The 15,087-nt window shown below is 39.7% G+C and overlaps 2 protein-coding genes across 8 annotated transcripts; both read left to right on the top strand.

Moving 5' to 3' along the window:
• Nucleotides 1–1,194: 1,194 nt before the first annotated feature.
• LOC103701088 (putative flavin-containing monooxygenase 1) lies at nt 1,195–4,671 on the top strand. Its single transcript, XM_039115043.2, has 5 exons — nt 1,195–1,839; nt 2,819–3,056; nt 3,158–3,333; nt 3,424–3,782; nt 4,158–4,671. Exons 1-5 carry the CDS (start codon nt 1,393–1,395, stop codon nt 4,510–4,512), a joined length of 1,575 nt encoding a protein of 524 aa, XP_038970971.2. The 5' UTR covers nt 1,195–1,392; the 3' UTR covers nt 4,513–4,671.
• Nucleotides 4,672–6,882: 2,211 nt separating this feature from the next.
• On the top strand, nt 6,883–14,927 carry LOC103701086 (Zn-dependent exopeptidases superfamily protein). Of its 7 annotated transcripts, none has more exons than XR_015973960.1 (12): nt 6,885–7,131; nt 7,738–7,795; nt 7,886–7,996; nt 8,305–8,442; nt 9,765–9,834; nt 9,916–9,971; nt 10,482–10,607; nt 13,532–13,671; nt 13,754–13,826; nt 13,912–13,986; nt 14,070–14,486; nt 14,564–14,927. XR_015973960.1 is itself a non-coding variant. In XM_008783045.4 (11 exons), the coding sequence occupies exons 1-11, from the start codon at nt 7,004–7,006 to the stop codon at nt 14,373–14,375; spliced, it is 1,281 nt and encodes a 426-aa protein (XP_008781267.1). In that variant the 5' UTR covers nt 6,883–7,003; the 3' UTR covers nt 14,376–14,927. The 7 variants fall into 7 exon arrangements, 3 of the variants coding, with proteins under 3 accessions (XP_008781267.1, XP_008781269.1, XP_008781266.1); XR_015973961.1 differs by having other exon boundaries at nt 6,897–7,131; nt 13,532–13,596; XR_603129.5 differs by having other exon boundaries at nt 6,917–7,131; nt 9,916–9,983; nt 14,623–14,927.
• Nucleotides 14,928–15,087: the final 160 nt, after the last annotated feature.

Genomic DNA, 15,087 nt, shown 5'->3' with positions numbered 1-15,087 from the left:
CTTGATTATTTCCTTCTATCTTATGGACTATTTCCTTCTATCTTAATCAATGATTCCAAGAACAAATTTAAAAAAATAATGAATTCAGCAAAATACTATCAGTCCATGCCAATTAATTAAAGCTTCCCACGTAGCCAAGCTACGATAACCCCAACAATTTCCTGCAAAACTATAGATCTCTTACTACGTCTTCCATAAAAAAGGAACCGGAAAACTTCCTCTTGTAAAAAAGACATGTAACATGCTGGCTGGCAGAATGGAGGACCTACTTATCTCTTGTCAGCCAAGGGGGCCAATGGCGGTGTGCATTCGGAGCCATGAGGCCAGATGCAATGGTAGAGAAGCTAGCAAATTCATCAAAAATTCAGAAAAAGCCACATCTTTATCAGAAGTCCCATGGCAAGAAGCATTTGATTCTTCTTGAACCTATATCTCAATCTAAATGGTCGGCCAGCAAGTTTCCATAAACTTTGTACCCTGTAGCGTGGGAAGAATAAGTCACCAATAGAAAGATCATCATGATATGTTTACCACGTATGGTTGGAAAGAAATGCTCATATTTTTTTTGAAAAAAACAAATGCTCCATTAATTTATACAAACAATTGTGTCTTACATTGCTCCACTTATGTATAAGACTTGATTTTTTATATCTTTTCTTCTACTAATTAATTTTTATACGGCCAAGCAATCATCGTGATGTGTTGGCACATATAGTTGGAAAGAAACGCTTGTCTTCTTTTAGGAAAAAGATGCTCCATTAAAATATACAACCCTCCAAAAAATTTTCAAATGTTCCAAAAATAAGAAATGAAGGGAAAGTCGTCAAACAATTTTGCCTGGTCTACTTATGCATAAGACTTGATTCCTTATATCTTCTCTTCCACTTAATTTTTGTACATAAATTTTATACTTACTAAATTAGAAAAAGTATTTTGCCTCCCTTTTTTTCCTTCAAAAATAAAAAAAATAAACTAATAAAAGTTATAATTTTTCAAAAAAATTATAATTCATTTAGATAAAAGTAAATAAAAGAGAGACAAGACTACCGGAAATTAGCAAAAATAATATTATGGTTAATAATCTGCATTTGTTATTATGTTATATCACATAAAGGTTTTCTGAACTACTCATAACTTAATCATAAGATTTGTGTACAAATTCATTAAGCCCTTCAGCTTAATTGCTCGACGGTTGGACTGATCCACCGCAGCCAATAATTTCTCAGCAGGCCCGAGTCTAATGCGTCACGGGCCACGAAATCCCGCCGACCCACTCAAAAGTAAGAAGAAAAAGGCACACCCTCAATGGAAAATTAGAGTGGAAAGACAGACCCTGGCCTCTTATATATTCATTCTCAGCCATTGCGCAAGAAGAGAGAGAGAGAGAGAAGGATGGAGAAGAAGAGGGTGGGCATAGTGGGGGCGGGCATCAGTGGTCTGGTGGCGTGCAAGAACGCGTTGGAGAAAGGCTTCTTGCCGACCGTCTTCGAGGCCGAGGCCGGCATGGGGGGAGTATGGGCGCGCACGCTGGACTCCACGAAGCTCCAGTCGCCGCGGCCGATCTACGAGTTCACGGACTTCCCGTGGCCCGCAAGCGTGACGGAGGAGTCCCCGGACCACCGGCAGATCATGGAGTACCTGAGCTCGTACGCCAGCCACTTCGACCTCCTTAGACACATCGAGTTCAAGGCGAGGGTGGTGGAAGTCGAGTACGTCGGGGCAAAGGAGGAGGAGATCATGGCGTGGGAGCTGTGGGCCGGAGACGGCACGGCGTTTGGCGGCGGCGGGAGGGGGGAGTGGCACGTGTCAGTGCAGAACGGGGAGGATGGTTCCACAGAGGTAAGGCACAGGATTCCTCTTAATTCTCCCGTGAACTGAACTGAGACCGCACGAGTTCATGCAGCACGGTCTTACGTAGCCGACGATCGCGAGCTCCGTACCGGCCCCGAGGAGCCATGCCTCCCCGGCCTCATCCCAATTACGGGAGTTCGGGCAGAGGAACGCGTTTTCCACTGCACCGATCGATTCCTTTTTTTTTTTTCTTTTTTTTCTTCTTTCAAATTTGAGTTTGAATTGCCAACTGCGAGACAAACCCATTTTTGGGATTCTCACATGCCATCACATGCATACCTAACTGACTTGCCGTAGTTGTTTTCCCTTCGTATTTGGAGGGTCGGGGTTGTATCTTTCGTGCTTATAAATGATTCACCTTCCTTCACCCAAATCCACCATTAGATCACCTACTATACAGATCTCAAAGCACTCCAAACTCCATCCAAAGCTATCCACAGATGGATGATCCAACGGTGAATTTGCATAGGAAGATGAGAGATGCACCTCGACCCATGTTTGAATTGGAGAGGTCCATTTTAGGTTTATTAAAAAAACATATTATGCAACACAAGAAGTTGCACATAGCCTCTAATCCTCTTTGATAATTCAAGTGTGCAATTCAATCGTCCCTAATCTATGCATCAGCTAACTCTAAAAGATGAGGCCTTGAATCGTCTCCATCATTCTGAAAAGATTCTTTGGGCTGGGCATACTTTTGCTTCTTCGCCATTGTATAGTCTTCTTTCTAGTAATTCAGCTCGCTGTGCGCCCTACCCGTGTGATTGAATTAGAGCAGTCTAGTGCATATCATGTCATTTGTACTTGCAGAACTAATGCCTTTATTTGCAACTTTAAGGTCATCATAGCGAACGCAGCCACCGAGAAGATGAAACCAGTTTTAGATCTGAATAGATAATTTGTGCAAATATGAAATCAAATGCATGAGCGTGGCCTCTAACTCAATGTATCGGTTCCTGATTACCAGACATACCAGGTGGATTTTTTGATCCTTTGCGTTGGGCGATTCAGCGGCACACCGAATATCCCCACATTTCCGGCAGGCAAGGGTCCTGAAGCGTTTGATGGAAAGGTGATGCACTCCAGGGACTACTCCAATATGGGCAGCGCTCGCGCCGCTGAACTCGTCAAAGGAAAACGAGTCACGGTGGTAGGATTCCTAAAGTCGGCTTTGGACATTATAGCAGAGTGCGCGAATGCAAATGGTACAGGATGCAGAGTTTTCTATATGATACACTCCTCAGCACACTCACAGCAAAACCTATAGGGATTATAATGTTTGAATCTCTGCTTTATTTACTTGTAGGGGTGGAGCATCCATGCACTGTGATATGTAGGACTAAGCGTTGGAATATGGATGGCTTCTCTGTTTGGGGAATCCCTATAGCTTACTTCTATTTCAGTCGATTCTCGGAGCTCCTTGTTCACAAGCCTGGTGAAGGACTTCTGCTTTGTTTCTTGGCCATGCTGCTGTCGCCTCTTGTAATGAAATTGGAATATGCTTCTTAATTTTTCATGTTAGTTTTCCCTTCACAGTCCTTGAGCAATTAATGTTTGCTTGTCTGATTTCAGAGATGGCTGTTCTCTAAATTTTGTGAGAGCTACTATCGATGGGCAATTCCTATGAAGAAGTACGGCATGGTGCCGGAGCATAGTTTCTTCCAAGCAATGGTTTCTTGTTTGGTTGCAATACTGCCCGACAAGTTCTATGATAGAGTGGAGGAAGGGAGCATTGTTCTAAAGCCAACAAAATCCTTTAGCTTCTGTAAGAATGGGGTGATCATCGAAGGTGAAGCAACACCTATAGAGACTGATATACTGATCTTTGCCACTGGATTCAAGGCTGATCAGAAGCTTAGAGACATCTTTACGTCACCTTTCTTTCAAAAGATTGTAGCCGGTTCATCAACTACGACGGTCCCTCTCTATAGGTTTGTATATTTCCTTCTAAATATTGAGCGCTTCAAAATTTAACATGAGCTTGAATTAGCTTGAGTTGGTGGACTAGCATATTGATCCAATTTTATCATGTCTCCAATTTTATAAAATTTTAACTCTTATGTGAAATGTTAAATCAAAAGTAATAGTAGTGCTCTATAATCGACGACCTTAGTGGTTGAGTTGGTAAAGTTGCTCTGTATTCGATACTAGTGATTTAGTTTTGATATGGTGCTCGCCCTAATTTTAGCTAGTTAAAAAGAAAGCCTAGAGTGATGGAATGCCTTGCTTAAGATGGTTGCTGCATTGACCTCATCTCATGTTTTAAGTGCATCGAAGTTTAATGGAAGTTATTTTAACTTTGACAGGGAGTGCATCCACCCCCGGATTCCACAATTGGCAATCGTTGGTTACTCGGAGAGCTTTACAAACTTACATACATCGGAGTTGAGATCTAAGTGGCTGTTTCATTTCCTCGACGGCGGTTTTCGACTGCCTAGCATAAGAGAAATGGAAAAGAATGTGGTAGAATGGGAGAAGTTCATGAGGCGATATTCTCGTGAGTATTACCGGCGATCGAGTATCGGAACTCTCCACATTTGGTACAATGATCAGTTGTGCCGAGACATGGGATGCAACCCAAGAAGGAAGAAGGGGTTCTTGGCTGACTTGTTCCTTCCTTATGGACCTACAGATTACGCGGATCTTCACCCTACAAAATAAGTGTTTTCTGCCATGACACATGCATGGTGTGGCCTTGTTCTCGAGGTGATCAAAGGTCCTAGTTCTATTAATGTAATGTGGTTAGGCTTCAGACATGGTCTGATTTCCTGTTATTGTATCTATCTATTATCAAATATGCATGTATGTTGAAGCTGCCCACATGCACTGGAAGCCGACATGTGAAACTTACTGAGGAATGCATCCCAACCAATTCCTGCTACTCTGGGATGATTAACTTAGCTTCTTTAAGTCAAAAACAGATTCGCCTCATGTTCTGTTTGGGCAATACAGCAAGATTTGTGGATTCAGCAATCTATTTGGGATTTGATAAGTTGATAAGTTACCACATATGCCAAGAACTTGTTTATTATATTTGTAGCACAGAAAGCTTTGAGTTCAAATCATGATGTTAATTAGGTTTGGAGTGTCATGATGCATTGACTTTTGGCATCATTATCATTATTTATTATTATTATACTTATCATCATCATTATTACCATATCTGATGGATGAGCACACGCTCTAGTGAAACCCATTCAAACCGAAAACTTCACCAATTCATCTAGGAACAGTGGAGTCCCACCAACTAAAAAAATCTTTAAATTTTTTTCTTTCTCCAAGAGTTCTAGTAGCAAGTTGGGGAGCCAAATCCATATACTATGGCACATCGGATTGAGTCCCTACTAGGTTGAAATTTGATTCTTAACTTCTTCCGAAGGTAGATCAAAGAGTGTCAATCCTTCAGAGAGCGACGAGACATGGACGTCTTTCTCCAAGTTCGAAACAGCTCGCACCTCACGTTACACAAAGCCAAGAAGAAAGTCTCTTTCAAGAAACTTAAATAAGAGAGCAGCTTCCGTCGAAAACACCCCAACGTAATCGAACTGAGCTTCATCTGTCGCCTTCGAAGTCTTCCATCGAAAGCACCAGACACCCGGGCCACGGAGATATGGAGGAGGTCCCCAGCTCCTCTCCCCTAGTCGGTGGAGTCGGTACAAAATCTGCTACATTTGTTGAGAGTTTCCATGTGGAGTCCTAGCTCAGTTGAGACAGGGGTCCTTAGAGCATACCTGGCCTACCATATTTGGTTGGACAGGAATGCAGCATTGTTTGAGGGCAGGAGATCCTCTCTGAGGATGGTGGTGGACAGAGCAGTGTTTTAGGCCGGAAAAATCGTCTCATGTGCCGCTATGTTCTCTCTTGGGATGGCCGAGGATATCTGGGGTACTCACTTCGTTGTTACAGCGCCCAAGTTCGTTCTTGTTTCTTGGGTACCCCCATCTCCTGATCATCTCAAGGTCAATTTCGACGGCACCGTGGTGGTGAACGGGAGGTCCAGAGGTGTCGAATTCGTGATCAGAGACCACTACGATAGACTGGTTGCAGCAAGGGGCACCGCACGCATGGACTCACGGTGTTCGGGGCAGAGGTTCGGACTGCCTGGGAAGATATATCATATGCGAGACAGGTGCTTGGTTCCGAACGGGTATATATCGAGGGGGACTCCTCCATAGTGATCGACTAGATACGAGGTGCGAACAGGTATGGAGATGGTCATCCACTTATTCGTGAGACTCGCAGGTTGGTTATAGAGCTGGAGGAGTATCAAGCAGTGCATGTATTTCGGAAGGCGAACAGGGTAACAGACTGGGTCGCCTCCTATGTTGCACGGCATTCTGGAGAGCTCCTATAGACGTCTATAGTAGAGCTCACGCCCTCATTATATTTTTTGCTTTCTTCAAACTTGGCAGGATGTACTCACGTTAGAACTATATGCATTACCGTTTTTACTATTAAATAATAATAATAATAATAATAATAATAATAATAATAATTAAAGAAGAAGAAGGAGCAGCAGCAGCATCATGAGGAGGCACCCTGGACCACCTGTGGCCAAAATTTTCCTGCTCCTGTTTCTTGGAACCATGCAAAGATCCCATGGAGGCGAGACATTCGCCCAGATCCGATCACTTCGATGCACCCAGCAAAGAAGCTCTCATCGGATATGGCCGATTTTTCTTCTGCCGACATGCTCGCAGAAACTATCAGGCGGTTTTATATGGGAGGTCAGCGGCCCCGTTAAGATCCTGGTTTGACCCCTGTAATAAGCGGCAGAATTCGTAAGACGCAAACCAAACACCAAACAACACGGACATTTCCGACGAATCAGGGTCAGCGCCCACATCCCTGGTTCTGGTTGGTGGGCCCGGCATATAACCTAAAATTTTCGGACACTAAACCCGATTTTTCAGCACCATACGTCGAACTTCGCGCCGCGCTCAAAAATTACCGTCGCACCGCCTTCCGGGTCAAACGGTCATTGACGACGGGAAAAATCCCAAAAAGATAAAACCAAAAAAAATAAGCAGGGTGGAAAACAACAAGGATAAAAAAAAAAAGCTGGCAAGAAGAAGAAAAGGAGTGGAAGAGGAAAGAGGGGAGGAAAAGAATCGAGAGCTCTCTCTCTCTGTCCCTCTCTCTCTTCGCCCGAATGGGCTTCCTTCTTCTACCTCTCTATTTCTTATCCCTCCTCCTTATCGTCTTCTCCGCCGCTGTCCATGGTGCCAATTCCTCCGCCTCTTCTATGACCCCGATCCCTCGCGATCTCTACCATTCGAGGTATCTTTCGCCAGATCTATCTCCGTGTTTTCTCCCTGAGTTTTACGAGATCTTTACTGGGTTTTATGTTTGAATTTTTGATAGGAGAGTCGTTAATTTGGTTTCGATTCGTTTAATGTTTCTTGAAGTTTTAATTGGAGTGGTGAAGCAAAAATAGGGGTTGACATTGGTTTTGAAGGCCATGCTGTGAAGAAATTCGAAGAAATTCTTTATCTTCGCTTTTGCGACCAAATCAGATTGCTTTCTTTATCCGACTCTCGAGTTGCTTTCCTGCATTTGCTGAACTAGACGGAAGTGTAATAGAAATTAGCGAGATTTGAAATGGGCATCAAAATAAATATACAAAGAAATCATTTTCTTCCCTAATTGTAATAATTAAGTTTGTTCTTCTGATTCATCCAATGGACCCTTGGTTCTAATTTTGTTTTTTTAATATTAGGCTTCACCAAGAGGAATTTTATTGTAGCTTGAGAACTTCTGACTTTTTGGGAATCCTGATTCTTGGTTTCTCTTTTTTTTTTGGTTACGGATTTTCTTTCTTTTTTTTGGGAAAATAGGTGGAGTTGCTATGATTCTTTTCCTTACTGTTCTTTTCTAACTTTCCAGTGGTGCTTTGTTGAATGAGATCGAGGCCTTGGCGAGTCGGCATCCAGATGTGTTAACTGTGAGTGGGTTAGCTTATGTTTTCTTTTATCAATGTTCCCTCGATTTATTTATTTGTAATTTACATCCCATTTTGGCCTATATCCCATAGATGGAAAAAATGAGGGCAGACAATAAGGGATATGCAGCAGAGATTGTAGTGATCACATACAATCATGTAAAGAAGCAGACAAATAACAAATCGAAGTTCCGGATTCTTCTGGTGAGTCTTCTCATGCTTCATTAGAGAGAACGTGGGTGGTCTCAAATGATGCTAGAATTGCGTGATGCTAAGCAAATGATGCTATTCGATGTCTTAATATCAGAAAAGAATTTCCATGTTTTCTTCAGAAGTAAAGAAGGGATTCCTTCTGATGCTAATCATTTTACATGCATCAAAGTAGAGATAGTGAGTTGCTTTTTTCTGGATAATGCAGTGAATAGTTGTTAGTACCTTAGTACAATTGCTTGATGATTTCCTCCAGATTTTAATGGCTTGCACTTTTGACAGAACATTCCCTTGTCTTCCAGAGCTTTGGACAGCATGGGAGGGAGCTTATTACCTCTGAAGTCGCATTGCATCTACTTTCAGTTCTAGCTAAAGAGCAAAAGATGCTCAGCATGCAACCGACATCCTTTAACAAAATATTGGAAAATATTGTCATTAAGGTAAGATCATAGCAGCTACTTTAGTTTGTGTTCCTCTTTTCTCCCTTTTTTGATGAACAATAGTTTATGTTCTTTATCACAAGGCATTAGTGCTATTCACCCTGCATTCTAATTTCAAACCTCCACTTCTAGCATAGGCAATCACATGTTGATTAAATCTCTACAGTCATCTATCATTTGGAATTCATTTATGGCATGAGCAAGCATATACACTTTTGTCTCAAGGCAGTTCGTCTATCCATTGATCTAAAATGGGAGTTGTCAAATACCTTTGAACCCCCCCAACCCCCTAAAAAAGGAACAAACTAAAAGGGAGAAAAAGAAAAAGGTAAAGAGAGACCAAAGGAGTTTTTCTCTTCAGTCTGGGGAGGGCATCCGAGAGGGTTGCACTGAACCCATCATAACTGAATCTGGAGTGACTAATGTAACATTTCTAGGATAAACTTCTCATTCATCACCACTTATGTATCATGCCTATGTTATTAAAAGCCTCACAAAGAAAGATCATGAAAAGCGGCTTCAACTTCAAAGCATCACTAATCTTCATAGAAATCAATTCATATCTTAAAATAGTTTCAAACATGACCTCCTGACAATGAAAACCAACAACCTGGCAAATTATATAAAAAAAGAAAAAAATCCAATAACATTCTGGAACAGAAAAGTTGATGTAACTTAAAGTTGTATCGATTAGTTATATGATTAGATTTGGAACTTCTTAATAACTCAACATTATTGCATTATGCATAAGATATCAGTACTAAGCATCAAGTAGATCGTGGTTTGGTGCATTTTATTAGTGTTTGAAAACTCAATTTCCATTTTGACCCAACCAATCGCTGTGGGTTTTCGCAAGGTAGGGTCTTCATGGTTTGTGATATAACTTGAGCAGTACTAGTTGAAAATTAATATGAGAAAACCATTAACCAAAATCAGGGGAAAATCCAGAAATAGTAGTACAAGATAACAAATGAAACATGATTTTACAATTATATTCTTTGGATTTTGAGTATTTTAGGTAGTACGATTTCGGTAGTTTTGCACTATAGCAGTCAAAAAGAGAAAAAGCAACTGAACAGCCATTTTTGAGTGTAATGTGCTATTTTATTAACTGATGCTTCATATTTGCATAAATTATGAAACTTGAGTTCTAGTATAGCCAAGCTTATGTCAAAAAGTCTGTTTTCCTTTTATTCTCTTTGGAACTTGGAAGTCAGCAACAATTTCCTCCTATTATTCCACATGATTGCTTCTTTCTTTTGGAAGATAGAGATGAAAGGCTTTCCAAGAAACTTGCAATGACTTTGCTTTGAATTTGATAGGTGGTTCCAATGGAAAATCTGAATGGTCGCAAACTTGTTGAGGGAGGGGAGCTTTGTGAGAGAAGAAATGGTCATTTAAAATATAATCACTTGTATTTTTAGCTTATAGTTTGCCTATTTTCAGTTTTGCTAAAGTTTTGACTGTCACCAGGAAGAGGAGTTGATCTGAACAGAAATTGGAGTGTGGACTGGGGGAAAAAGGAGAAGGTCAGTTCTCTGGTATATTGTTCTTCCAGTACTTGATTCGGAGTTATTTTCATCTTTGTTTAGCATTTACCAATCTTCTTAAATCAATTATTCTCCATTTTATTTAACTAATGCATACTGGACAGACCTTAGGAAATTATATACATGACACCGATTGAACTAATTTATGACCGTGACTCTAATAACGGTGAAAGATGTACAGACTCCAATATAATTGAAATACAGTGTTGAGAAACTGTGCAGCCTTGGCACACACAATGCAATAGGTTGGTGAGTTGGTCTATGAAGGATTAGCCGAGATAGAAGATGTACAGGTCAATGGATGAGTAATATAACATAAGCATGCTTGTCTTGTTTTACTTGCAAAACTTATTTCAGCTGCATATATTAGTGAAATGCAAATTTATGATAATTTGGCAAATCCTAGTGTAATTTTGAAATAAAGTCTCATTTTTAACTATCTATGTCAAAATTTGATGTCTTACTTCTAACATTTGTTTGTTTTTCCAGGACTATGATCCATATGAAGAAAATCCTGGAATTGCCCCTTTTAGTGAGCCTGAGGCTCAAATAATGCGGAAGCTCGCCAAATCATTTGAACCACATATTTGGGTGAATGTACACTCTGGAATGGAGGTAGATTCTTAACTCATTTCATCTTTTATTTTTTGTAAGGCTCCATTTGAATAGGCTATCTTAAAATTCAATTACAATGAATTTTTTGATTGCGAACATAATGTATGTCTAAGTTGTCTCACTTAGCATCGCTATGTGCGAAGATTTGAATTTCTAAACTAATGGCATGGACTATGTCAATATTTTGTTAGACTTGGTTTTTGATTATAAAGTAAGGAATACCATACTTCTTTTTATCTACTAGTGCTTCTCTGTTAGTATTTTCAGTCATTTGCCTAAGCAAGGAAGTTGTTTCCATTGTTAAGTGGCCTGGTATGAAGCTGAGTTGGTTTCTGAAACTAGCTCTTTTTAACATAATGAAGACTAAATATCAATGAAGATTGATGGACAAGAGATACCACAAAGTGACCAATTTTGTTGTTTAGGATCTATTATACAAAATAAAGAAGAGAGAAATGAAGATATATGTAGCAGAACTAGAGCTGGTTGGATGAAGTGGAGAGGTGTATCTAGAATATCATATAATAGACACATGTCTCAGAGATCTGAGAAAAAGTTTATAGAACAACGGTAGGACTTGCAATGTTGTATGGATTAGAGTGCTAGGCCATGACGAAAGCATATGAAAACAAATTTAGTCTGCCAAAGCTGAGAATATTAAGATCAATATGTGGTAAAACTAAGAAGGATAGATTAAGAAACTTGGAAAATCTATATGGTTTGCAAAAATTAAGGACAAAGTGATGAAAAATTGATTGAGATGGTCTGAACATGTACAACGAAAATTTGAAGGGGCTCATTTAAGGAGAGGTACTTTAGTTTGTCTTGAAGGTTGTGAGAAAAGAAGGGTAAGACTTAAATTAATATGGATGGAGGTTGTGAGGAAGATATGGAGAAACTTGAAATAACATTAGAGGTAGTCCTAGATGGAAATACTTGGCATGACTCCAAATAGTTGGGAAAGGCTAGATAATCATGATATATATTAATAGGAACACGAAACTTCTGCACTCATCTGGCATTTTCCTATATTTCATGATTTCATTGGATAATTAACAAAATTAATGTGTCTTCTTCTCTTATCAGTGTTCATATACACCTGTTCTTATTTAATACATCCCTAATACCTCCCCTATATGTATTATTTCTGAAGCGACCCCTACTTATTCCAGATAACTTATGTACTAAGTCATTGCTCTAACAAATGATTGATCTGCTAATCTTTATATCTCTTTTTGCCTATCTGCATGAAGGGATGGAAGATTTTATCTTATTCCCCTGCTCTATCAGTTGTTGTCAAATACCCTAATATTGCAGGTTCCTCCTTTCATTTAATTCAATCTGTCAAGTTTGGAGTTTCTGCATAATAGGCAACCTTGTGCTGATGGAAAAGATGCTCGCTTATAGAGGTGGATAAATGGAGCAGACAAAATAAAGGGCTTCCATTTCATAAATTCCCATGTAATTACATAACAGCGAGCATTTGATAATATGGTGATATCCCTCAATAATCAAAAGCTTATCATAGCACGAATATGCAATAATAATTGTCCTCATATAAGTTGTAGACTGTATAAGAAGTAGCTAGATTGGTGTGGCATTGATATAGCTTTGACGAGTCATGTGATACTAGAGAAGCAAAGAAAAGTGATAGAGCAGGGTTTAGGGAAGCAATGACAAAAATAAAGGAAATAGTTTAGTGCTAATCAATCAATGTAAATAGAAAAGCATGATAGGAAGAGGGATGTGCTGGCAATATGGCTCTGATATCCCACCTAACATGAATGAAAGCTGACCCCAACATCTTGGATTTGGGCCACGGGAAAAACAAGCTTGGTAGCCGGATAGGGTCGTGTTGGATCCCAAATTTGAACACCTGAAGTGTTATTGTGTTGGGTTCGGGTTAAGCTAATCAGTACCTGAAAAATCAAAACCCATTTATATGCACATACAGTGCTTCACACCAAATGTTAAATCTTTATCAAAAGATTTAATAACTCCAAATTGATAAGGGCCTTGTTGGCAAAATCCTGGTAGAATAGGTGGAGAGAGTGCGCTAGGAGGGAGAAAAGAAGGGAGCGGGAGAAGGGCTCCCATACGAGGGGTCACAAGCCCAATCCTGGCAGGATTGAAAAAAGACTTTTGCCCTCTCCCACTCACCCTCGCACCCCTCCCCCCTCTTTTTTTTTTTTTCTCCCAAAAACACTCTTCCCCGCTAATCCTGTCAAATCCAGTGGGAACTTCCCAAACAAGCCTGAATATTTTATCAATATCTGTTAATCATGATGCACCACTAGACATGCCAAAAAATCAATCATCTCATGTTTTGACAGTCTGCTACCTATACATCAAATTGGTGCAAAAAGTGGACTCTTGCAACTATACTAATGTGCCAAAATACATGATAGGATATATGAACACATATTTCGATAGAAAAACAACATATCATGCCCTTAAAGCTGTCTGTTTTTCATCCATTTGATAAGTAGGCTAGAGACCTTCAAAACATGTGGTTTTTGGGTTCTAGGCATTTTTGGAGGTCTAGATCAATGCCAATAGCATAAATCTTCTATTTGAACAACCCATCATTTTTCCTTTGAAATCTTTGATCTTTTTACCAATGTTTGGTTTGCCATAAAAAAAGATCTTTTTACCAAATACATAAACTTGATCCTGCAGTCTATGTGTATATCTGTGAGTGTTTATCCTTTCAGCTGTGAAAAAATTGATAGGTTAAACAATCAAATCCACCTTCCTTTTCCTCTAGTCCGAGTGTTCTGCCTGGTGTTGATTCCCACTGCTTGTGGTGTAACAGTTTAAGTTCATGAATTAGGTTAAATAGTGTGTAAATGTGCTGAAATAGATAGTGTGGGCATCTTTGTTTTCATTTCTTCTCTGCTTCATTCTTAATTGTTTGGTTCCAGGCTTTGTTTATGCCATATGATCACAAGAATTCTACACCGAATGGACTCACATCGCGCTTAATGAGGTCAATGTTACAAGACTTGAATCATCGTTACTTTCAAGACAAATGCTTGGTTGGTTCTGGTGGGGGCTCTGTTGGGTTTGTACCATAACTGAGCAATATTACCAATAGAAATCAAAGAATTCCAAAAAATACGACTATTGAACTAACTAATTTTCAGGTATCTTGCGCATGGAACAACAACTGACTACATGTATGACATTGCCAAGGTTCCAATGGCTTTCACTTTTGAGGCAAGTTAGCAATTATTTTCAGCAATCACCAAATTCACGTAAATCATTCAGAGTGAAGGATTTTGTTGACCTTTTCAATGAGCAGATTTATGGAGACCTGTCAGCCTCTTCCAAAGACTGCTTCAAAATGTTCAATCCAGTAGATAAAGTTACATTCAATGTATGTAATTTGGAAAAGATTATTACTTTTTTATTTTTAGATGTGATATTAGAATATTTATGCAATGCTATTTTGGCTTCCAGAGAGTTCTCAACAAATGGGTTGCAACATTCCTCATGCTTTTTGAGATGGTGCCCAGCCGGCTACACAGTATCCATCTGGCAGTCTCTTCAGTCAAGTTGGTCCCTATAGGTGGTAACGTAGTAGATGGAAGCTTGATAGGTGATAGCAGGGAAAGCAAGAAAATTGAGGGCCTCGAACTTGGGATGCAAGAATTAAGAACTTATTTCAGGCTATTCTTGCTATCTTCAGTCTTATTGATGTTCATGTTTTGTTCAAGGATATCAAAGAGTAAATGTAGACCGGCATGCCCGAACCTTGCAATTTGAATTTGAATAGGGGCAAGTCATCAGTTTATCATTTTCATCAGTTGCTTCTAGATTAATGCCTTCTGCAAGAAATGCATGGACTGGAACAGCTCTGATGGCATTACATCAAAGGTATGGACCAGAAGACGACCTTTTCTAACGCATGATGTATGTTCAGCCAATGCTTAATTATTTTGATAATATCGTAGGAGGTTGAGTCGAATCTTGAATAGCCAGTTTTTCAACATGTTAGAATATAATGTGGCAGAGAGGATCCTGTGGTGATGGTTCATGCAAGATGAATTAGGTGGGGCTGAAGCTGTAGAGGTACTAGATGCATGCAAGATAGATGGTGCTTGCAATGCTTGGCTGGGTGAACAGCTAAGCGACTGACCGATTGTTTTTTTCGTGAGCAATCTTTCACATTGTGCTTGCAATCCTTGCGACCTGTCAGACGGGAGGCTTGTGATATTGCAAGCTATTTTGTTCTTGCAAACTATTTTGTTTTGACCCTTTATAAATATGTAATTGATTGACTTCTACCACCAGAATTTATGAATGTTTTTTGTTACATATCTTTCATTAGTTCATGCGTATTACAAAAAGTGAGCATAATAATGCATGATTGTTATTATGAGAAAATCCAAACTCCTCTCACGGCAACCTTTGAGGTAATAAATTTCTTGGTAATATTATCAAGCAAGACTCAAAAAATTCGTCCATCTAATGTAGG

This window comes from Phoenix dactylifera, chromosome 16 (genome assembly GCF_051530095.1).
Source record: "Phoenix dactylifera cultivar Ajwa chromosome 16, Ajwa_hap1_PhDact_Kaust_v1.1, whole genome shotgun sequence".
Lineage (NCBI taxonomy): Eukaryota > Viridiplantae > Streptophyta > Magnoliopsida > Arecales > Arecaceae > Phoenix > Phoenix dactylifera.
This window is presented reverse-complemented; position numbering and strand designations above follow the sequence as displayed.